General features: G+C 36.5%; 1 protein-coding gene and 1 non-coding gene across 3 annotated transcripts; one reads left to right on the top strand and one right to left on the bottom strand.

The window, feature by feature from the left end:
• Positions 1-7,911: 7,911 nt before the first annotated feature.
• pnck (pregnancy up-regulated nonubiquitous CaM kinase) lies at positions 7,912-25,139 on the bottom strand. 2 transcript variants are annotated; one of them, XM_060881194.1, is made up of 12 exons: positions 24,937-25,139; positions 24,377-24,452; positions 21,738-21,869; positions 21,357-21,431; positions 19,729-19,867; positions 19,391-19,514; positions 17,907-17,982; positions 17,214-17,326; positions 15,754-15,832; positions 14,482-14,569; positions 10,348-10,438; positions 7,912-8,704 (listed from the first exon to the last, which is right to left on the bottom strand). In XM_060881194.1, exons 2-12 carry the CDS (start codon positions 24,439-24,441, stop codon positions 8,694-8,696), a joined length of 993 nt encoding a protein of 330 aa, XP_060737177.1. In that variant the 5' UTR covers positions 24,442-24,452; positions 24,937-25,139; the 3' UTR covers positions 7,912-8,693. The 2 variants fall into 2 exon arrangements, with proteins under 2 accessions (XP_060737177.1, XP_060737176.1); XM_060881193.1 differs by having other exon boundaries at positions 24,377-24,446.
• Positions 10,840-11,002, top strand: LOC132854247 (U1 spliceosomal RNA). Its single transcript, XR_009649230.1, has one exon. It is a non-coding gene; the product is annotated as a U1 spliceosomal RNA (small nuclear RNA).
• Positions 25,140-25,714: the final 575 nt, after the last annotated feature.

Raw genomic sequence — 25,714 nt, 5'->3', positions numbered from 1 at the left:
TGTAATACTGCCGTCTTAATTAAAATGAGTTATGCCAGATGGGAAGCAGATTGTCGGTATGAAAATGAGACAAGTTAGCAACGTACACAGTTCTGTTAGCAGGGTTTAAGGTTCAGTAACTAACTTGTGTGAATGTGTGATTCTGCCAAATGCATGGCTCTCATGACTGTGCTTTTCTAAAAGCCTTGGCTCGGAGCATCATGACTGGAGCCATGTGGTCTGGATGTCATTTTGTGTTGGAATAGAAATATTTTTCTTTTTTTCATTTTTTTATTTTTAAACCAGACACAATACCTCATTATATCGAGTGATTTATGACACAAATGCAACACAGACATACAAATTTTGGGATTGTTTCACATAATAAGGAGGTCTACAATAGTTCTACTGTTGTTATTATTATGTAGTATAATGATATACTGTAGACAGGAACTTGTTAACCAACAGCCCACAGGAAGAGGGCAGGCTAGGCTTAAGGGGTCTTGACTACGATGGTCCAGGCACAAGGCCCAGAAATTTAAATAAAGCCATGGGGTATTGAAAACAATATCAAGAAATGTTTTTCCTACAGTAGATTTGGCTGTAATGTGAGACTTCTGTAACAGCTGTCTACATTTAAGGGCATCCTTTTTTACAGTTTTTCTTTTCAGGGGAATCTATTTGAGTAAACAGTAAGCACAGCATACTCTTGGGCGAAAAGGAGGTGGAAATGTCAAGGAAAACACAGAAATCTCATTGAACATGACAGGCAACAGTCATATTGTGTCAGTTCCAATATCGTGTTCCAATATCAAGCAATTTACTTTTCGATATGTAAAGAAAATGTAGTGATGGTGACCTCAAAGTTCCACATAGACAGTTAGTTCATTTGGGATGACATTGAAGGCTCAGATTCTCTACCATGCTTAGCTAACTAGCTAATAAACTGAAATAATATGTGGTATAAAATAAGCTTTGCTGTATATTCTGAAAGCTTTGTCTACTATATGTCAATGTAAAATGAGATTCCAATAATGAAATTTGCCTGTATAAAACACAAGCAAGTTTAGCTGGTGGTTAGCGAGAAGCCTAGCAGGCTAGCAGCCCAGTAGCTTACAGGCTAATGGATTTATAGTTACTGAAGTAAATAATCTTAATTGTTTTGGTTTATTTTGAGATGTTTGCCTACTGTTAAATAAATCAGTGTGGATATGATGGTGTAGTTGATCTTTAAGCGCTAAAAGTGAGCTAATCGGCTAGCTATGGTAGCTAAGTATAGCGAGTATAAGAAGAAGAAGAAGCCTTAATATGTTACAGGTACATTTTATAGTTAATATATATTTATAATGCAAGGTCAGGAAGAGTAATTTATTTACTTATTATATTGTTGTTGTTGCTGTTGTTTATTCTCTTTTTTCCTCATTCTATCCTCCTACAAAACATGAAAATTATAGATTTTTATAGGATGCACCAAAGATGCAAATGCCACAGACTCGGGTAAAGTTTTTGCCTTGGCTGTTTGAGCATTAATTTCTCCCATGAATAAAAATGAGAAGAAATACATTAAATAGAGAACTCCAAATATTATTATTATTATATTATCCAGAAATTGCTTCCTTGCAAGCTTGTGAGTGGAATAATGAAGCCACACACCGATTAGACAGGAATTGTTTTCCTCTTGCTTTTTGGTTGCACCAAATTTTACCAAAAAAAAAACAAAACAAATAAACTGCATTTTGTCTGTTAGGTTGATTTTACAAAGCCCGGATAATCAATACAGCCTGAAAGGAGACACAGCATAAGGAATAAGAGAAACAAGACTGCTATTGCTTCGTTCAACTAGTTAAAGGTTAAATAATATCATCTGAACATTATCAGCTGTTTAATATCACCTTCTTTGTAAATGCAGCCCTGAACACTGTACTGGTAGGCTATGTGTTTATATTCTACACAATTTGTCCTCACCTTTAGTATGACCTCAGGGCAACAGTGAAAACGACAGGAGGAATCCAGGGTCAGACGCTACATCACATCAACACTGTGTGATTAAAATCCTCTGCATTAGTTATTTATTTGCTGCATTTATTTGCCCGGGGTCCTGCTACAGACACCACGTGCACTTTTTCAAATCAGGTCACGGCCGTAAATCTGTCCCTATTGGTGGGCAAGCCTCCCGCTTCGGCCAATCCGAGACCTTTTCCACTTTGTAAACTGGAACCTTCTTGACAACACGGCTTAAGTGCTGAAAGTGCTCTTACAGAGCTGCTGTAGCACGGCTTCATCTATAATTGCTTATGGTCCTCTCCAAATTGCTTCCACATGGGTGCTCCAAAATCACAGGAGCTCTACAAGCTTGGCGCAGGAGCTGAGTTATTGCTCTCTATTTGTTCTTGAGTAGCAGTGGTCGATGGCACGTTCTTGGTCTTTTATCTTTCATCTTGGCATTTACAGGAAATGATTTACAGGAAAAGTGCCAAAAAAACAGCAAGCTCCTTTTTAAGGGTTTTAGGGTTAGTCCCATTGTTGGACCCAAATTATCATTGAGCCACTATGTGCTGTTCGCCGGGACGTTTCTGAAAAAAATCTGGAACGCTTTCAGGAATGTGTCTCGTTAGTTTAGCATAAGGTTGGATAGATTGCCACATAAATGGTCCTATTTTACACCCCATTTCACCCCTCACTGGACACCTCACCTGAAGTTTATCATTGTGTTTGACTATAAAGCAAAGATTTATTTTTTCATTTTTTCATTTTTTGTTTTTGAATTAAACAAAACATATTAAATATGAATGGTAATCAGACAGACTTGCCAGATTAGCGGGACACTTTTTTTTAATAAGAAATTCAAAACCAGATTTTTCAAGTACAGACTGTTTGCATTTGTGTGCGTGTGTGTGTGTGTGTTTTAGTCTCTAATTTGGGTAATTGCACTATAATTTAAAGTGATCTCATCAGTCAACATCAATATCCATCCACCCTACACTCTACCTCATGGGGAGCCTTGAGTTTGTCCCAGGACACTGATGGCAATAGGCAGGGAACATCCTGGACATGGTGCCAAGTCATCGCAGGGCACAATCACACACTTTCCTCACCCGCTAACACACTACTGACATTTTAGAGAAGCCTTTCAGCCTACAACGCATGTCCTTGGACTTTGGGAGGACACTGGTGTAGCTGAAAGGATCCTCTAAATCACAGGGTGAACATGCAAACAAACGTACCCATAATCTTCAGGAAATTCAGATGACAAACTTCCTGTTGAACAGTAGTGGAATATTCCATTTTTCATAATCATACGTGCAGGTGAAAAGGGCTGAATGAATGTTTTGGGACACAATTACAATGTGCATTTTAATAAGTTATACTGGATGGTTTGTAGAAAAGCATGTTTCAAACATGAGATGCTAAACTTTTTCATACATTAATGCAAGAATATGATGGATTTTAGAGCGTTTTAATGAACATTTCAAGATAAAGTGTAGTTATAGTCATAGTTATTATTATATAATTAATTGAAACGTTGTTAAAGTCATGTTACCTGTGTTTAAAAACAATTTCCTTTTAATTTACAGACATATATTTGTAAATCGGATACAAATAACAGCCCAGTCATGGAATCATCCACATGATAAAACAGCCCCTGATTTATTCTGAATATTGAGGTGACCTTGGCACACTTATTAAAGCAACTGAGTTAAGACAGATTGCAGTGTGTGCTATTAGGTTTTCCATTTGAACAGCCGTTCATTTGGCTGTCCATTAGAACAGGCTTTTATCAGGTGTGTCATTAGAAAAGCCTAATAAAGATCTTCCTGTAAGCCAATTTTTTTTAATCCTAATGCAGTGCCCACTAGAAGGGCAGGAACACTCCTGGTGTTGATGTGTGGGTTCATCTACTGTGATTATATTCGACTCACGAAGGGTGAGCCTTTTACCAAAAAAACCCCCCAAAAAACACTGCACTGCCATCTGCAGGGCGAATGTATATAGATAATAGATAATGTTTGATTAAAAGAGAAATTATTTTTAGGCAGTTTTATACACATAGGACATCATGCATACATCCACTAGATATCTGTGGAGCTTCAGGTCTGTTGAAGATATCCAGGTTAATGATAGGTACAAGAAATCCTCCCTAGATGGGATGCTAGATGCTCACTTGGAAACCTCTCGCTGCCTCACACAGACAGTTTATAGATACATGAGATTACTGTGGATGGATGCACTTAGATACCATGAAGATGGCTTTGGACTGCAATTGATACAATTAAAATCTCCATCAGTGAGCAGTTAATGATTTCAACAAAATAGACATTATGGTAAAAACTAAAATGAACAAGGGAAATGATTTCTAATCACACTTTCTGGTGTCACCCAGATGACAATGAGTCTGGTTCCTCTCAAGGAAGAGGACGTTTTACCTCACAACTCTGTCTTGCTAATGATGGATACATTTATACATTTAAAAATATCCAGAATTCATATTAGGTGTCTGATCTATTATATTAGATGTCCAATGTTAAAAGCGCTATACATCGATAATTAAATTCAAATGGTAATCACATGGGGGCACGGTGGCTTAGTGGTTAGCACGTTCGCCTCACACCTCCAGGGTTGGGGGTTTGATTCCCGCCTCCACCTTGTGTGTGTGGAGTTTGCATGTTCTCCCCATGCCACGGGGGTTTCCTCCGGGTACTCCGGTTTCCTCCCCCGGTCCAAAGACATGCATGGTAGGTTGATTGGCATCTCTGGAAAATTGTCTGTAGTGTGTGAGTGAATGAGTGTGTGTGTGCCCTGCGATGGGTTGGCACTCCGTCCAGGGTGTATCCTGCCTTGATGCCCGATGACGCCTGAGATAGGCACAGGCTCCCCGTGACCCGAGGTAGTTCGGATAAGCGGTAGAAGATGAGTGAGTGAGTGAGTGAGTGAGTGAGTAGTAATCACAGGCCACCAATCACACCTCCATACACACTCTCATTTACACACTCATTCACCTACCTGCATATTTTTGGACAGTGGGAGGCAATTGGAGAACTTGGAGGAAACCCATTTGGGGAAAGAGCATGCACAGAAACTTTACATTGACAGTAAACTGAGCTTAAGATGAAATCAGGGACCCTGGAGCTGTGAGGCAGCAACGCTGCTTACTGTGCTACTACATCAAGCACTTTCTACAATTATCAACTGTATCATATATCATAAAATATAATAGATCATATTAGTGTTGCATTAGTGCAGAAAATTTAGAACTGTAGAGTCGGGTTTTATTTTATATTTATAGTTTTTCCATTCCAAGAGCTAAGATGATAAACTATAGTCTATAGTCTGTATGATCTTCCTGCTTAGCATCAAGAGCTAAAAACTAGACCTTCTAAGTGAAAAAAAACTAAAAAAGGACAAAATGTTCATTTATAGATTATCTAAAATATCTCAACAACATTAGACCGTTTTTAAAGTTGACTTTGTACTGCAAAAATTAAACAAACTTAAAATATTAGGAATTTATTAGGAATTAAAGAAATTACCATCTGAAACCACCCTTTTCTCCTCTACGACTAAAAAGGCAAAATGACGTCAGAATCTTTTGTCTTATAATTGTTTACAAATCGTTCTACTTGTTATTGTGGTCATTATGGAGATGTCTTTGTGCAGCTTTTAGCTCAAGAAACAGCACAAGTGCTGACTGTATGAACACTTTTCTAACAAAGAGATTTCACAAAACATTATTAAATCAATCCTAGCAGGATTTAATTTAGTTCTTTTGTGATTGTTGCAGCCAGAAATCTCGAAATAATGTTAAATCTGTTAAATGCTTTAGTTAGCATTAAAAAGCGTCAACTTCAGTGTTAATAATCAGTACATAATATTAACAATAATATTAACACATTCTCCTCACACCTCCAGGGTTGGGGGTGTCTCCGCCTCCGCCTTGTGTGTGTGGAGTTTGCATGTTCTCCCCGTGCCTCGGGGGTTTCCTCCGGGTACTCCGGTTTCCTCCCCCGGTCCAAAGACATGCATGGTAGGCTGATTGGCATCTCTGGAAAATTGTCCGTAGTGTGTGAGTGCGTGAGTGAATGAGAGTGTGTGTGTGCCCTGCGATGGGTTGGCACTCCGTCCAGGGTGTATCCTGCCTTGATGCCCAATGACGCCTGAGATAGGCACAGGCTCCCCGTGACCCGAGGTAGTTCGGATAAGCGGTAGAAAATGAGTGAGAGAATGAGTGAGTGAGTAACTTATTAAGACTTGTTTAAGCATGACTTAAGTACGTCATCATCCAGTAATAAATATGAGCACATACACAGTTAATTTTTAATAAACGAATCAAACCATTTCTGGTTGTACAGTGAACTCATAATCAGCCTCAATTAATCACCACAAACATGGATTATTAATTCTATGGTTAACATTTTTCTCATTTTGCTCTTATTAACACTACTGCTGTGATTTAAAGAAACCAATTTTTTGTTTGTACCAATGTATGTTGTATTATCATGTAACAAGTTATTGAATACATACAGACATTCGGCCTTTATAACACGTTCCTAATTATTAGTTTGTTATTTTAAAGTTCTTTTATAAAACAATGCTGAATTCTTTATGACAAAGCCTATGAGGTGACGTTCAGTTTCTTACGCCAAGTACAAAACCGTCAGTTATCATGTTAGTATTGACCATTATTATATGGTCTGTCATTTATTACAAAATTGTTTAAGACATATTTTATACAGTATCAGTCAGTCATAGGATCCAGGAAGTGTATGTTCTGCATCTGGTTTATACATGAGAAGGGAATTTAATACTACTCAAATGAGTTACTAAACTTATTTAGTTTAAATTAAAAAAATATCAATTGATCTGGTTGGAGCTTCATTATCTACATACTGTAGCTACTTTCTTCATTAAAGCTGTTACAATAAAAAAGAAAGTGCAATCCTTCTGGTTGACTGAACTGACATTATACCAGTTAAAGCTTAATTTATATTCACATATTATGTAATGTGAGGTTTTTTAATACATTAATTTATCATTAAAAAAGAACATAAATATTGTAAATTATATATATATATATATATGTATAAATTACATATATATATATATATATATATATATATATATATATATATATATATATATATATATATATATATATATATATATATATATATATGTAATTTATAATATTTATTAGTAACTAAAGAAAAACAAATTACCATTTCTCCACCACGACTAAAAAGCAAGGTGATCAGAAGGTGATCAGAATCTTGTTTATTATAATTGTTTACAAATCTGCTTGGTATTATGGTCAAAGATATATATATATATATATTATATATATATACACACACATACAGTATATATAAACAGCCTTGTGGAAATGAGTGAGATGTTGTTCACAATTGAGTCAACTCTCTGAGTGTTGAGTCAAATACAGTTTATGAATCATTTGAATCATTAATCAAATTTAACAACAAGGTCATTTTGTTCAGTTAGAAAGTGGGATAAGATTTAACAATTTCAGGCCCTTTAAAAAATCCATTTTTCTAGGATTTTGCAATTTTGTGATTGAAAAATGAACTTTTTAATGTTTTTGGAAGTTTAAAAAACTTTTGAAAGTTTGTAAAAATTACAGCAATTTTCTGCAGATGTGGTTTGATGTCATCACAACACGCACAGCTCTCTTCCATTCATGTGCTTCAAACATTAAAAGCATTCTTGGCCACAACGATCATAAAAATGCTGCAAATTCCTGGAGGGAATGATAACTACTCAAAATATCAAAGTTGTTTCAGTTTATTTAAAAAATCAATGCAGTGAGTCATTTGGGAGATAAATCATCTGACTCACTGAACACATCCAGAATGTTCATCGTTATTAGATACTCACATGTGCCGTGTTCATTTATAGAGGAGACATTTAGTAATAAGAGACTTTTATCACAGAGGTGACATTTTATTGCAGACACCCAGAGAAAACAAACAGATATTTTTCCATAGCGTTTGTTCAGTTTCTGGCATTAGTCAGTGCATAAAAGTTTTAAATGGACCATTCTTTCAAAATGTTGTAGGGAAAAATCTGAAAAAGTGGTCTCCAGGGTAAAGGAGGTTCATAAAATGATTATGAAGCACTATAAGCACCAATACAACAATAATTTTTTACTTTTACTTTTTTTTTAAAAGCCAATATATGGGCTAAATGAATTTGAATGGAAAGGAAGTTTCAATTATGTGTTATGTGAGATAAAGAAAAATATTGTGCAGCAGCAACAATGATGAACAGTCACCTCCAGTTTTATGTAAAGCTTATGAATGTATTCTGAAGGCTTCGACCCATTTTTGCATCATATTTACTTTCAGGTGCATTGAACAGATGGAATATCTATCAATTTAGCCACAGCAACTGTAGAAACATTACCTGGCTGATAATGTTTAATAATACAAATAGCAGCATGCTCTTTATACATTACATTTCACAACATGGCGTTAAGCGTACCTGCGGTTTTCTATCCCTAATCCCATACAGTGATGGTGGCGACTAGGCTCCGAAGATGCTCTAATGCGCTTCCATCTGGCGTCTGTACAAGTCCCGCTGGTTCGTATCAGGCAAAGCAGCACATAGAGCCGACATCAGCATTTCAGAACGCAGGGTCTGTTTGACAAATGCTCACTCAGATGTATGCGCGTGTTGATTTCTGGTCCTCTGCCAGTTGGATTTTATGAGGTCTCTAGAGCAAAAAAAAAAAACATTTAAAAAGTAAATGCTTGCATTAACTGTACATGACTAATGGATATCAAATAATTCACCTATTTTTTCCTATTGGAAAGTCTCCATAAAGAAAAATCGACTGAGTCGCTGTAGTGGGTTTCATTTATACTCCGGCTGATTGGACAGAAAAATTCTCAGTAATGCCAAACATTGATTCTAATGTGTAATATACAGTAAAGGTGCTACATACTGGAGCTGGGTTTCTGCTGGAACCAACAAAAAAGTTGCTGAAGTAGGCAGGTTTTATGATAAGCGGGAGAGGGGGTCATATATGAAGATCAAAAGGCCGTGTTCATTAGGACAGAGCATGCTGGGTTCTGAAGTGGCTCATATTTCACCATTATACCATTATACCACTCACTCACTCTCACTCATTTTCTACCGCTTATCTGAACTACCTCGGGTCACGGGGAGCCTGTGCCTATCTCAGGCGTCATCGGGCATCAAGGCAGGATACACCCTGGACGGAGTGCCAACCCATCACAGGGCGCACACACACACTCTCATTCACTCACGCAATCACACACTATGGACAATTTTCCAGAGATGCCAATCAACCTACCATGCATGTCTTTGGACCGCGGTGCCCTCCCCATTATACCACATTAATGTTGAATATTTGAATCTTATTGGTCACAAAGTGTTGAACGAATGATTTGATGAATTTTTCATAAGAACACAGTTCAGATAAGTCTTCCAGTGAATACGATGTTGTTCCTGTAGAATATGGCTTTCAGTGTAAGACGTGTATTTTTCCCCACTGGTGGATAACCTTACTCAGAATTTTAGTATTTTAGTGGCTGTAGATAATAATGAACATTCACTTGGGGAGTCTCAGAGAGCGGAAATAGGTTTAATATTTACTTTGACGATAGAAACATTTGTGGGGACAATAATTACCAATTTTGTTTTTTTAAAACTTTTCTATAAAACTTTTCCTACTAGTATTCTAGGGAAAAACAGAAATACTTATAAAACACTACAAATTCTTAAAGTCCTGAGTGTCTACCTAAGCACCACTGTGGATTGAGACATGGCAAAGACATTAAGTGTCAGGACTCTGCCCGGACTTTGGCCATGTGCCTTTTGTTTATGTTCATTGTTCACGTGTCTGCCCCCCCTTGTCTTTTCCTCCCCGCCTCTGCACACCTGTCCCTCATGTGTCATGATTATTTGTATTATTTAATTGAGCCGCGTTGCCTTGTGCAGCGCGGAATCCTATTGTCTTCTGTTGTCTTCGTCTGGTTTGTCTTTGTCCTGTTTCGTGGTTTTTTTTAGTTAATAAATCCCTGTTTTTTGTTAAGCTGTCCTGCATTTGGGTCCGTTTTTGTCCCGCGTCCGTGACATTAAGTACTGAACAGGGACATGAATTCGTTTTTTTTTTGGCCTCTGGGAAATGAGTTAAAAATTCTATATACACGAATACTTAAAAACAGTTGACTACTTTCTGTTTATTTGGCTAAAGAACTCCGCTTTCTATGGGAATATTTTAACCTGTAAGTGAACATAGCTAACACTAAATAAATAAGTAAGTAAATAAATAAATAACTTGGGTAGTGGACTTTTTTCTTTTGTTTCATGTGTACAAAAAAGCTCTCTCACCTGTTCCTGTGGATGTGTCTCGATCTTCCTCCTCACCAGCATGGGCCTTCTTCCTGAGGTGATGCACCACCATGGTGGCATTAAAAGCTCTCTGAAATACACAGTCAGGAAGACTTTAATACCAAAAGAATGTCAATCAGACAAACATGTTTCATTGTTTATCTTAACATTTGCTTTTGCTGGATAATGATCGATCAGCATGAACTGGTTTAAACTTGGAACATACACCATGTAGCATAAGGAATAGAAAATGTTTGGGCATGCTGTAGGAAAATAATCAATGGCAGGGTGGCATGATTGGTGGCATAATGGCACAAAAGTGATCATTTTCCTACAAGAGCAAGTGGTTTGTTTTCTCCTCTTACACACAGCAGTTTGGCAACGGTAACACTAAGCAACAATGTTTTTTTGGTATTGCATTAAAGAACAGCATGTGTAATTTATATTTATAATTATGTAAGTGAAAGAAGTGAATTATTCTTATCACTTATGTTATGTACCTGGCAGGGGTAATATCATGATCAAGGAGGTGGTTTGCCCAAAGCAAGGCTCACCCATTGCACTCGGGTTGTGCTGACCTTTGCGAATTCCCCAAATGCAGGAATCTCGACTGCATAATTTCTGATAACAGGGAATTGCATTTGCACTCTCCCTCCTTTTTTTCTCAAGTGGTTAAGGCTGTGGGTTGTTGATCAGAAGTTTGGGTGAGATTGAATCCCCAGTGCTGCCAAGCTATATAAATGGAATTGTTGGGCAAATTGAACAGCATTGTTGGGCAATTTGACAAGGCCCTTTAACTCTCTCTGCTCTCGATGGGATATATGAAGAAAAGAATTCCACTGTGCTGTAATGTCTATGTGGCGATAATAAAGTTTTCTATTCCCCAATTTCAATTTCAATTAATAACCGTGTCAGAAACTATTACAATTCCCTGTGAGACCACCAGAGGGTGGTGGCAGGTGTTTCTCTACAGCTTGTTGAATGTCAAGCGCTTTCCAACGTGTTTTGTTTCCTAATGTGTTATCCTATTTATACCTGTCCTTTTGTGTCTGTCTTTGTCAAGTCATTATTCGGTGTTGTGTTCGGTTTTAAGGCTCTTTATTATGTTCATCCATGTTGTGCCTTTTGTTTCAGTGATGCCTTCAGGTGTTAGTGTTTTGTTTATTTCATGCCATTTCCAAATTACTATGTGTTCTTAAGTGTTGTTTTATTCATTCATTCATTCATTTTCTACCGCTTATCTAAACTACCTCGGGTCACGGGGAGCCTGTGCCTATCTCAGGCGTCATCTGGCATCAAGGCAGGATACACCCTGGACGGAGTGCCGGGGAGGAAACCGGAGTACCTGGAGGAAACCCCTGAGGCACGGGGAGAACATGCAAACTCCACACACACAAGGCGGAGGCAGGAATCGAACCCCCAACCCTGGAGGTGTGAGGCGAACGTGCTAACCACTAAGCCACCGTGCCCCCAGTGTTGTTTTAAGTTAATAAAAACAAGTACTGTTTTATACTGGACGTGGGTCTGTTTGGTGGCATTTCTGTGAAATCGTGACAAACTGCTATAAACAGTTTCCTGACTAGCCTCTATGTTTTTTCCCCACAAACTTAACATAGAGTTTGTTCAGCATCATAGTTATATGAGATGAAAGAGAAGCAGCATGAGCTCTTTGCTAGGGATCACGTGTGCTCTGTCTTGTCTGCAATCCCATTGGTAGTCGCTGCACGGAGTTGCTTCGAGTTGCGTACTGTAGTCTGGACACGCCTACATCTAGTCCTCAATGGTTGCCAGGAAGTTGACAGCTTTCGACAGAAATGAATAAACTCTGGTGCGATTCATCGTATGTGTGAACGCAGAATTAGTTCTTTACTAAAGCATAATGTAACAAAGTGCTGATACTGGATACTCCTTCCAAACATACTAAAAAAACATAGAGCAAACTACTACAAAACTTCATTTTGCTGTAAACAGGTTCCTAATCTGTTTATTTGGAGCATCCACTATATGAATCCCTGTGTATGCTGTGTCTACAGCTACAAAAACATATTACAGTAAGTGCATTAATATATAAGCTGGAGCTACTGTCAGAGCTTCTGTAATAGACAATAAATTAACCTCAAATAACGTTTTTTTATTGAATTTTTTTTTTTTCGTGAACATTAGTGTTTTGTGAATCTCATCAGCGTCAGAAGCTCCACTCTAACAACGTCTGATCTACTGTATATTGTACACTAATCTGGTCACTAAACTTTTACATTCTTGCCAGTTATAATCTTGAGGGCTCTCTGTGCTTCCGTGTGTATAAACCTACGTGCGCTGTCTTTCATCAGAGTGACAAACTTTTAAACAAAGTGACAGCATTGAGCTTTTCTGAGCTAGATATAGTCAGCGGATTGGAAACATCCGGTCTCGAATGGTGTTCCGTGGTGTTCATTCTGGAAAATAAATATATATAAATAAAAAATATATATAAAGAACATGAATATATACGAATATGCGAAAGATGAAGGACTAACTGATGAAAAATGAGCTGTGTAACTTCAGACACATTTTGCACTCAGTGGAAGAGCAAAGCCACCAAAACGGTAGATTCTGAAGGGTTGGCACATTGAACATGAACTCCTATACACTGTGGATGAAAATTAAAAGCAAAAAAAAAACAAAAAAACATTTTTTGGGGAGGTTAAGTTCAGTAGATGTGTTTGTGCATATCAGTAACTCGAGGTATCTCACGCTTAATACTTCTAACTCGTCATTTGTGTCTTGTGTGTGATTCCAGACATTGCTGACCTAAAAAACTAGTTAAAAAACATACATCCACTGTAGACAGTTTATACTCTATACTACACTTTCAGTCAAATGCTCTCTTCCTGTGAAGGAAAGTGATACATGGCCACACTAAGGATGAAGAAAACCAGACATTCTTTAGCAGGAAAGAACAAGTCTGGCTGATGATTAAGAAAATACCTAAAGATAAATGGACTGCCTTCTATTTCATAACTACTTCAAATGAGTCTTCCAGAAATGTTGAATGTTTACACAAGATCTGCATGCTGTTATCTACTCTATGCTCTATACGCACACTGATATTGTACATGCACCATGATGTGCCAAAATACAGTGTCTCTGCATTTAAATCCTAGTTATGGAGCAATTAATTCTGATTTGGATGCTACCAAAAATTATCCATCCATCCATCCATCCATCTATTTTCTGTAAAGCTGATCCTAAAACAGGGTTATGGGGAACCTGGAGTCTATCACAGGAAACTCAGAGCACAAGGCAGGAGACAACCTCGGACATGGTGCCTACCCATCACACTACAGACAATTTAGAGATGCTAATCAGCCTACAGCGCATGTCTTTGGAAAGGAGGAGAAAACGAGAATATGGAAGGAACCCCAATGTCCAATGAAAACAAATACATCTAAATGTTTTCAAAAGCTCACAATTGCATTACATCGTTACATGTGTTTTTTTCTTTGACTAGCAATTTTACGTATTGTATTTACCTGCCTTGATTGAACATGTTAGTGTTACTATTTGTTTTGTTGTTGTTTGTTTGATCTGTGGGTTTTATTGTGGAATTGCTGGAATCTGCGGGTTTTATTGAATTATTGAAATGTCTTTTCTTCCTTTTTGTGTTTTTTTTCCTTCTGTGAGTCATGTTTTGTTAATTATTTCCCAGTTTTAACTTGTGATTGTTATCTTGGTTTCAGTTCATGGAGTCTACCAATACATCTGAATCTGAATTTGTTCTGAAACGCCGCCATATCCCTGACCTTAATGTTTGCAATTTATTTTTAGTTATTTTTAATACTAGAATATTGTGTTTTCACAATGATCTGTCATAAAATGTTTTGAAATTTTCACTTTATATCAGCATTTGTCTAATTGCTGTCATTCAATTCGGCTTCCGGTAGAATGGATGAGGAAAATTCCCAACAGTGACGGAGACGTGAGGCTTCAATTACACATCTAGTTACACATCTTTACAGAGTTGAGAAAGCAGCATGGGGAAAGTGCACTCTGAAGTAATTTCATACAAGACAAGAATACATGTGATTCTGCTAGGCTTTCACAGAACATGGAGATCAAGCAATGATGCACAAATGAGCTGAAGTGCTTTCTCACCTTCCAATGGCTTTTGGCAAAATTCTTCTGGATTTGCTCGGACACGGAACCGTAGATGTTTTTTTCCAGAGCTGCTCCACCTGAAATCCTGCCAGAGTACAATGTAAACAAATTTATATAAACATATATTTGTGTTTTATTTAATGAATAAAACTGTAAAAAAAAAAAAAAAAAAATGGTGATGCAGCCCCTATGTTACTGTTGCCATCCAAATGCCACTGTGTACCACATGATCATGACACTTGCACCACATGACAGCTTTGCACCTGATTCATGTTCATTAACTATTATTTGCTTACACTACAGTAGTCCACCAATGATTACATTATTTCATTCATTTATTATTGGGGAAAGTCCTTGAAGGTCGTTCCCTGTTATAATATAATGCTATAATGCTAGCGCTCTTAAAATAAGGCACATTGTTTCAATATAAAATGGGGATGTGGTGGCTCAAGTGTTTAAGGCTCTGGGTTGTACTGTAGATTAGAATGTTCAAGCCCCAGCACTGCCAAGCTGCCACTGTTGGGCAATTGAGCAAGGCCCTTACTGTAACTCTCCCTTCTCCAGGGGCACTGTACCATGGCTGTCCCTGTGCTCTGACCCCAACTTCCAAAGTTGGGATATGCGAAGAAAGAATTGTGCTGTAATTTATATATGGTGTTAATAAAGGCTTCTATGACTCTATAAAATTAAGAAATTTTCTGCGTAGGAAAACTTACAATTCAATGAAACGAGAGACTCCATCCATAATAATCTCTTTAGAGAAAACTCGACAATAACCTGCTCTTCCATCATTGTTGTTCTTTTTAATATTAGGCTTAGTTTAAATGGAGCGTCCTGCACGCTAGTTCTTGTGAATATAGCTGTTCCTATAGAAACAATAATGTATTAAAATAAGAAGCACATTAATATAAGATCATGATTAGTAACAAGACTGACTTTATAAAAAATTAGTACTAACCATTCATATTAAATCATTCAACAGTCCTGTGGTAAAACTGTGGTTATTAAAGCAGGAATTTATATAGCAGCGTTTTAATTTACGGTAAGTAAACCTGTGTCATAAGTGTAGCATGAGAGATAAACAATCGCTCTCTTTTGAAGGCAATGCTTTTAAAATATCTGAATAAACATTTCTCTCTCTCTCCCTCTCTCTCTCTCTCTCTCTCTCTCTCTCTCTCTCTCTCTCTTTTTGAAGGCCAACATCTCTTTCACCAGAGATCGACCACTCTGTTCTTCCATCACTTCACCACCAGCTATTTATAAACTCACCAAAGATGCTGCAAGGCCTGCTCACAATTGAACCTCTTTTTCGGATCTTTCTGCAGTAAGTGGACGATGAAGTCTTTGGCTGGGAGCATTAGGAGGAAAAAACACAGGAGAGAAACACAACAGGATCAATGCCATTTAGCACGCACAGCGGGCGCTCGGCTTAGAGCCGGGAATCACGGAGAGTAATGTTTTTCCATTTATTCAGTCTGAAAGTTTCAAAATGGTATTTTATTCACTTTAAATGTTTTATTTCTTGCTTTCTTTCTTTTTTTTCTGCAAGGAAAATACCTTTAACTTTATTACTCTACGGAGTAGAGTTTCCTATATGAAATCCTGGACATTGACTCGTCTGGATGGATTTTCCCTATCTGACGTTTATTTAGGACAAATTTAATAATCAGCCAAAGAGTCAAAAATGATGGAATACTGCACACATGTTCTTCATTGCAGGGATCAAAATAGGGAATCCAAAACAAAGTAAAATCATTTACTACAAAGAATATAATATACCTATATATATAATTTATACATTATCTCTATTCTCTCTAAGAAGCTACATGAGCTACAATGTCATTAAAAAAGCATAAGGCTACCAGTTTAGCATCATGTTTAAATCATTACACAGTTATCTCCAAAGATTAGTTTAACATTTAGTTTACAGTTCTGCCTTTAAATTCGATCCACTTGTTCTGATGACTCTGACGATTTTGCCGGTTTGTACATACCAAATTATTACACTTTAAAATGTCTTGTGTTTTTTTTTTTTTTTTTTGTAAATTTCTCCATCATACTTTAAATACAGTACGTATATGAAACTGTCAAGTATAATTAAGAACTTGATTCACTTGATATGAATTTAAATTGTATGTCTACATAAAACTACATATACCTATGTAGTGAATTGCTTTTTTGACATTCAACATTATAAAAATAAAATCAATAAGGAAAAAATTGAATAAAGTGAAAAATAAAGAGTGAAAATGCACATTCATTGAAAATCTAAAGTATAGAATTTTATTAAAATGACAATAAAAGTATAATTAACTACTATGGTGGAAAATAATACAAATCACACAGAAAATGATAAATAAATGTGCTATATGTATAGAAATAATAAATAAATAAATAAATAAATAAATAAATAAATAAATAAATAAAATATCCTGTAGAGGTACTGCATGTTGCGTACCAATACACTGTTAAAAAGCTAATGTTGAAAGTAATAATAAAGCATCATGTTTTGGCTGATTGCTTTATTTAGCATTAGATGAATTAGATGAAAATGGTATTATCCATTTTAGATCCTCAAGAAGCTAAGAAAGGGTTAGATCTTAATCTAAACTCTGTATTGCTGTAGATCTCAAGTAGGAAAGAAATCTTCCCGTCAGTCTAAATGGATTCTACTGTCATCATGGCAGGTCTAAGTTGATCAGTGATCCTGTGTTTTGTATATGCAGTACCTGAATGTGAGATATCATCCCAATACGGCGAGTCAAACTCAAACTCTGCCTTTATGATCTGTTTGTAGAGTTGAGTGTCGTTATCATCGTAGAAAGGAGGATATCCACACAGCCTGTAGACATACATAGTACACTGGATGTCAAGAAATTACTGTTATAAGCTGTATGGACAAAGGTATTTGGACAGCTGATTATCACAAACAGATGAACTTCCTGAAGATTGCTTTACAAACCTGTAGTCTTTGTATGTCTGAGGTTATAATCAGCTTCAATCATTTGCGAAGTATTTACACTAGATTTTGAAGCATTATTGATTTATGGGTGAGGAGTTCTGAGGTAAATCGGTGTTATAGTTCATCCCAGACGTAGTAGCTCGGTGTTTATAACGTTTGGAAGGTTGTCTGTTCAAATCCCAGTGCTGCCATTGTTGAGCCCTTGATCAAGGCCCTCAACCCTGAACTACTTAGTTGTATAAATGAGATAAACATACTGTAAGTGTCTCTGGATAATTGTTTAAATGTAAAATCTCAAAAGTGTTCAGCTCTCTGTGCAGGTCAGACAAGTTCTTCCACATCTTTCACATATTATATGTAATTAAACACATTTTATCTGTAATTAACATTTCAATTATCGTCTGAAGTACAATTTCTTTTCTACAAACTATGTGTGTGTGAATTATGCATGTACACTTACATTATAAATGAAATCACTCCCATGGCCCACAAGTCTACTTCTTTGCCATATGTCTTCTCTTGTAGAAGCTCAGGAGCTACACACACACACACACACACACACACACACACGTGTATGCACAGATAAACCTTCTCATATTAGCAAGATATCGTAATAATAAGATTTTGAGTATTTATAAATATGACTACTTTCTAATAGATTGTCATGCTAAGCTGATGTTCTTAGCTGAGTTTCATACAGTACTTAATCATTTATAAAAATTGACTATATACAAAATTAATTTCAGGATAGCTCATGTTAGCAAGCTAACGATTGATATTGATAAATTTCATAAATATGACTTTATACCCCTCTCAGAAATCCTGTAAATTTTGCTTATGTTAGTCATGAATATTAGTAAAGATTATAAATATGCTTTAAAATTCAGGTTAGCTGATGAATAAAGATCCTGTCAGGTTAACTTATGTTAGCAAACCAGCTATCGGCATTTGTAACGTTTATGAATATGACTAGTATATATTTATTATATATTTTCACTCTGGATATTAAAATCCAGACTTAGAAATGAATTCCGGTTAGCAACCTAGCTATCATTATTAGTGAAGTGTTTATGGTTATGGTTTAACATCCTCTCATAAAACCTGTCAGATTAGCTCATCTTATTAGCAAACTAGTTATTGTTATCATTGAAATTTATCAGCATTTATAATTATAATTTAAATGAATCTCAGAAATACTGTCAGATTAGTTTATGTTCATTAGGGGGGGAGGTTTATGAGCATTTACGTGTAGGGAAACAAAATCCTGTCAGAAATCCTTTCAGATTAGCTCATGTTGGCAGGCTAGCTATGATTATCAGTGAAGATTATGAGCATTTTTGAATAGGAGTTAAAAAAATCCTCTCAGAAATCCTGTCAGGTTAGCGCTATAACAAGTTAGCAGTCATTAATCACGGTATTTACTCTAAACATCGCTATTTATGAACAATTCTCAAACAGTCTCACATTAGAAGTACTGAATATGTCTTAAAAATCCTCACAGAAATCCTGTCAATTTAGGTCATGCTAGCAAAAGATAAGAGCATTTATAGCTGTGACTTAACAAGCTAACTCTAGAAATAAAGGAGTGAATATGAATATGTATTTGAATGAGCTTTACTAAAATCATCCTTTTGTAGGTTTATAGAAACTCAGTCCTGGCTGTGTACACAGTACAATACCATCATGCACGACTTTCTCCAAAAACATTGAGCAACAAGATGCTATTAAAATTTTAAATGAAACAAATATTAAATTTCCTGTAATAACTGAAAGATGATGTTACAGCGCTGATGCATCTTGGAAACTCACCCACAAGCCACAAGTTTATATTCTGTAGTTCATATTACCAATAATCAGCTCAGTTTATTTTGAAAATAAACTTACTAGAACAGCGTGTAAGGCAGAGTCAATTAAATGTAATACGGGATGATGAGAATCTCATACCTACATAAGCAGGGGTTCCACAAGCAGTAGACAAGATGCCTTGATCTGCTATTTTAGACAGCCCGAAGTCGCTAAGGACAATCTTGGAATCTTTTAATGGCGTTTCATATAGCAGGTTCTCTGGCTAAGGGGCAACAGGGGAATAAACTATTATTTGTATACAAAGAAATAGACCTCGCGTGAAGCACAAGTGTTATTAGTGTTACACTGAGGTCTCTGTGCACAATAATCAACTGATGGAAATCTTCATTTCACCTTATTCGTCTGAGATTATAAATTGCGTAAACATAATCAGTGTAATAATAATACTGTAGAAATTATGTGTCATGCTGAATTACTTTCAGGTCTCTGTGTACAATGTCAAGCTGATGGAGGTATTTGACAGCTTCCAGGACTTGCTGGATGACGTGGCTGGCATCCTTCTCTGTGTAGCTGCCTCGCTCAAGAATTCGATCCAGCAGCTCACCTCCAGTCACCCTAAGGCAAGAACACACCATGGATGGTTTAAGCAGGATAATGGACTGGATAACGGAATGGCAGAATTAACATGGAAGTTGTACAGCATGATGTTGTCATACCCTAGGTACAAATCAATGGTGTAAATTGTGTAAAAATACGCTAAACCAAGAAGGCTGCACAATATATTTAAAGCCCAGGGGGGTTTAAACTTTTAAACTTGCTGAACTGTGTCAATTGCTATTATTTTATTTAATCTCATTTTTTCATTTAGTGCTGTTCTTCAGAAGTTAAATGATGTCTACATGTTTCACAGAAGACTAAATAATTGTCACCAATCATCCTGTTCAAAGGTTTTTACACCCCCTTGGATCTTAATTTATTGAGTCGTCTTCTTGAGCATCAGTGAACATTTGCACCTATTGTACAGTAATAGTTCAGTACAAATTCTTCAAGGTGTCTAAAGCATGAAAAGATGCATCTTTTCACAACATTTAACAACTGATTAGATATGGAGGGATCAGATATGCAGAAGATACTTTAAAGGCAAAGTAATTGCAGGAGGATTTTTCTGAATAAAACCGTGGGTAGCTTAACTTCTTAATACAAACAAGGTGGGAATCAGTCAAGACCAAATTAAAGAGAAACAATCACTGGAGCCTCCTTCCATACTGGCACTAGAGTAAAATTAAATAAATTACAGAATGCTTAGCCATAACAATGATTAGCTAAATGATGCAAGATTTTAATATGTTTATCATTAAACATTGATTATAAAGCATTAGCTGCAGCGTTAGAAACATAACTGTGTGAATGTGTATAAATGTCAATTTAAAAAAAAAGACACAAAGCTTCTTTCCACGTCTCTTGTATCATTCTGAAGGCAGGACTGTGTGGTTAAAAACAAATCTGTAAATGTGAGAACAGCTACAATAAACATTTTAGATAAGAATCAAGAAAAAAATGTAGTATACTGTAGTTCAGTTTATAGTAAACATTTAAATAAGTTATTACGATCCGTACAAAATCCTGAAGGTGTTAGGTTAGGAGTTAGCTTAGGCCAAAGACCATTAGATTTGGATCAGGTGTTTAGTTTACAGCTACAAGAGAGGATGAGGTGAAAGATCTTGTTTAGTCTCATGGGGATAAAGTGAGACTGTGAAAAAGAAACTGTCTGAAAAACACTTTCTGACGCCAACTTTAAAGTCCCTGCTGGCTTCTAATGATCAATCTTTCCACTTTGGGAGTGGAGATTTCACACAGTGTCTCTATGTGACTGTATCGCTTCAGCAGACAGAAGTAACTCCACAAACAGACCAATTTGTCTTTCTTTTTACACACCGGTTAGTTTTGGCACATTCACATTGGTTTTGATTTTGTTTACCAAAAGGCTACATAAAGCCTGAAGGATTGGAACGAATGACAGAACAAACTGAAATGCAGTGTTAAATTCTTCCACTGAAACTCAACACTGAACTAAGCTGGGTGTTTATTTAACAGGTCTACTCACAGTGCCATTACCAAATACAGTTTTGTAGGCGTCTCGAACGTCTCCTCGAGGGAAATTATGTTGTCATGCTTGATTCTAGAGAGAAAATGAAATGTTGACAGAACATCATATCTTGTTAGTTTCCTTTGCTCTCTATCTGAGTAGCTCACTATATTGTACATCATTACAGTGAATTAGCCATCACTCTGTAGTTCATGGTTTCTAGGGCATCCAAAAATATCTGGATAGCACACTACTTTTTTAGTTTTTTATATTTGGATAATTAACTATGATTTGTCCAAACCTGAAAATGATTTGTAATCATAAAACACACACACACACACACACACACACACACACACACACACAAACACACACAAACACACACAAACACATACTCACCTTCGTAATACAGCAATCTCATTGTCCAGCATGGACTCTTTACCCTTCAGGGCCTTTTTGCGGATGCACTTGACTGCTACAAGCTTGTGTGTATGGCGATGTTGAGCCACTCTCACCTCTGAGAATGAACCTCTGTCACACACACACACACACACACACACACACACACACACAAACACACACACACGTAAACTTTTCGATTCATGGTTGTGTAGAATTAACACTTGTAGTGTTGAGTTCATATAACATTGAATATACTTAAAATTCAGAATTAAATTAAAGGAATTTTCCACCATTTGGCAACTTAATCTCTGTCTTCTACAGTCTACAGCACACATGTAGCATCTGTGAGATTACCACAGAAAATAATTTTCCCCCTACTGAGAACATAAGCTGTTTACTCAAAATGCTAATTATTAGAGGAATAACTGAACGTGAACACAATATTAGAATGGAACAGATACTGCATCGCAAACAAATGCAAATACTGATTTTAGCAGAAGGTGAAGTATGTGTTTTTTAAAGTTTAGATAAATAAAGTAAGCCTCAGAATATTAAAATAAGTTTTACTTAAACTCTATACAAATAGAATAGAATAAAATAATAGTGTATATCTGTACAAAATTCTTTTGCAAACATTTCAATTATTTCTGTCTGAAATGTAACAAACCTACAAATATAGAAATAATATTAAGTAATATATAAAAACATTTGGTAAATATTAGAAAGGCTTCACTGCTTTCTCACTTCTGGAATGTTCTGTGATTTACTATTATAATTTGTGAATAAAAATGTCTTTTGTTTCTAGCAGCAATTGTTTTTTTGGTGTTGCCATGTGTTAAGATTGACTTAAAAATGTCACCATATTTACTTTAGCCGATTGTTTATGTTATTAATGTATTATTGATGATTGTACTTGAGTACTTGTATAATTGGACATAGACAATTAGAATTATTCGGAAAATGTAAGTAACTGTAAAGACTTTGTTTTGCATTAAACAGCTCTGAATTCTCTTTTTCTTATGCATGTCTTATGCATTTTAAATATTATAGTTTATGTATCAAATCATTTAGAAAATCATTTAAACAAAATAATATAATCTATCTTTATCTATATATTTCATCTTTCTTTCTTGGCCTTAGATTTTTATTATTGGCAAGTCAAACAAACTCGTCCTTTACAGTATCTTCTTTTCTCACTTGCAGGGAAATAGGTTGAATTAACACCTAGAAATAAATGCACCTTTTTTTGGTGTCTGTGCACCTGGAAATTTTCTTTATGGCAAGCAAACCTCACCTCAATCATCACCTCAATCATCACCTCACTCATCACACCATTCATCACCTCACTCATCACACCATTCATCACCTCACTCATCACACCACTCATCACTTCACTCATCACTTCACTCATCACCTCACTCATCACTTCACTCATCACCTCACTCATCACACCACTCATCACACCACTCATCACTTCACTCATCACCTCACTCATCACACCACTCATCACACCTCTTATCACACCTCTCATCACACCACTCATCACACCACTCATCACCTCACTCATCACTTCACTTTCTTGTAATTCGATTTTTTTTAAGCAAGTCAAACAAACTCGTCCTTTACAGTATATTCTTTTCTCACTAGCAGGGAAATGTGTTGAATTAACACCTAGCAGTAAATGCACCTTTTTCATCATTCGTGCACCTTGGAATTTTCCTTATGGCAAACAAAACTCACCTTACTCATCACCTCAATCATCACCTCACTCATCACCTCACTCATCACCTCACTCATCACTTCACTTATCACCTCACTCATCACCTCACTCATCACCTCACTCATCACCTCACTCATGACACCACTCATCACCTCACTCATCACTTCACTCATCACTTCACTCATCACTTCACTCATCACCTCACTCATGACACCACTCATCACCTCACTCATCACCTCACTCACCACCTCACTCATCACACAACTCATCACACCACTCATCACACCACTCATGACACCACTCATCACCTCACTCATCACCTCACTCACCGCCTCACTCATCACTTCACTCATCACCTCAATTACCACCTCATTCATCAGTTCACACTCACAGGACACAATAAAAAGATACAATACATTTATTTGACACAAATCAAATATCATCTTCATAGATTTGCTTCATTTGAAATCTATGAACAAAACATTTAACTGAAAATATTGATATAAAGTATTTTGGATTAAAAATAGACAAAGACCACAATGCAAATGACTATTTTATATATATAACCATAAAAAATTTTATAAATCTAGAGTATCTATTGTGTGTGTTTGAATTCTCTTTTTAATTTTTTTTTATGCGTGTGTGTGTGTGTGTATGTCTGGTTGTGTGTGTGTCTGTGTTTAAATCTGGTTGCATGTTTGTGTATGTGTATGTCTGTTTTTTTATGTGTATGTGTGTATGTCTGGGTTTGTGTGTGTGTGTGTTTGTTTGGTTGTGTGTGTGTGTGTGTGTGTGTGTGTGTGTGTGTGTGTGTGTGTGTGTGAGAGACAAATATCCATAATGAACTGTACTGAATATGAGGATCATCATTTTTAACTGTAAGTCAGTAGTAGACACATGCAGTAGAATGACTCACTCTCCCAGTTTCTCCTTCAGCTCATACACAGCATGGATGTCGTCTGCCTTCTTGTGTAGAGGCATTTTCACTTTATCTACACACACACACACATATAATTCTGAACACATTCATTAAAAAATATAAAATCTTGCAACTCTGAGCAATGCTTTTCCCTTCAGCTTACTGTGTCATTTTTCTGGTTTTCTGGCACCTTCACTGTAAAACACTTCTATTAAAATCCACCTGACTGCAATATCTCAGCCTAGAAATGTTTAAATCCTACCTAATTTGTTATTGTTTGGCCTACAGGTGTTCATTCTCTGCTTGCAAATTCTTTTAAGTAACACAGCTAGTGATCATTAATATTAAGAATATTAATTCACCCTGCAGCATGGTCCAGTCATCAGAAATTAATTTACATAATTATTTACATAAGCAAAGCAGAAACACAGCCTGTAAACAACCTAAGATCTATCTCCACATTCACACAGTCTGCTGATCCGTTCTAGAAAGCACAATACTACAACAGAATAAAGGCTAGAAGAATAAAATCAGGGATGAGAGAGATTAGAGATTACCTGCAGATGGCTGCCACTGAACCGTTGATGCGCACTGCCCAGTAACTGGGAAGTAAAAAGTTTTTATGTGGCCACGTCACCAACATCCAACCTGCGCAGAGCTCTTTAATCAAAAATCACATTCACTTCACACAAACGACCTTGACCACCCACGCAGTTAAGAAAAAGAGGAGTGAGAATGAGAATAAAGTATGTGTGTGTGTGTGCGAATGAGCAAGAGAGAGAGAGAGAGAGAGAGAGAGAGAGAGAGAGAGAGATTTTCTTTAGAAAGAAAGAAAAAACAAGAAAAAATATAAATAAGTGGAATAAAGAGACTGAAAAAGAAAGAAATGTCTAAGAAAGAAAGAAAGAAGTAGAAATAGAATCACAGAATATAAAATCACTAACAAAACAAAAAAATGAACCAAAAGAATGAGACAAGAGAGTGAAGTTTGTGTGTTTGCATGCGCATGTGTGTGATTGTGTGTGTGTGTGTGCATGTGTTTGATTGTGTGTCTGTGTGTGTGTGTGCATGTGTGTGTGTGTTTGTGTGTGCATGTGTGCATGTGTGTGTGTGTGTGTGTGAATGTGTGTGTGTGTTTGTGTGTGCATGTGTGTGTGTGTGTGTGTGTGTGTGTGCATGTATGTGATTGTGTGTTCTTTTGTTCTCATGCACAGTAAGGAGAAAGTGGTGTTTGTCAGAGCTGATGTGCTTCTCGTTACAGTGTGATTTTTCACTCTTCTCTGTTCTGTCACTCTCTCAGTGGAGATCAGCAGGAGCTCAGAAGCTCTCGTCTCT

The sequence above is a fragment of the Tachysurus vachellii genome, chromosome 11 (genome assembly GCF_030014155.1).
Source record: "Tachysurus vachellii isolate PV-2020 chromosome 11, HZAU_Pvac_v1, whole genome shotgun sequence".
In the NCBI taxonomy this organism is placed as follows: domain Eukaryota; kingdom Metazoa; phylum Chordata; class Actinopteri; order Siluriformes; family Bagridae; genus Tachysurus; species Tachysurus vachellii.
This window is presented reverse-complemented; position numbering and strand designations above follow the sequence as displayed.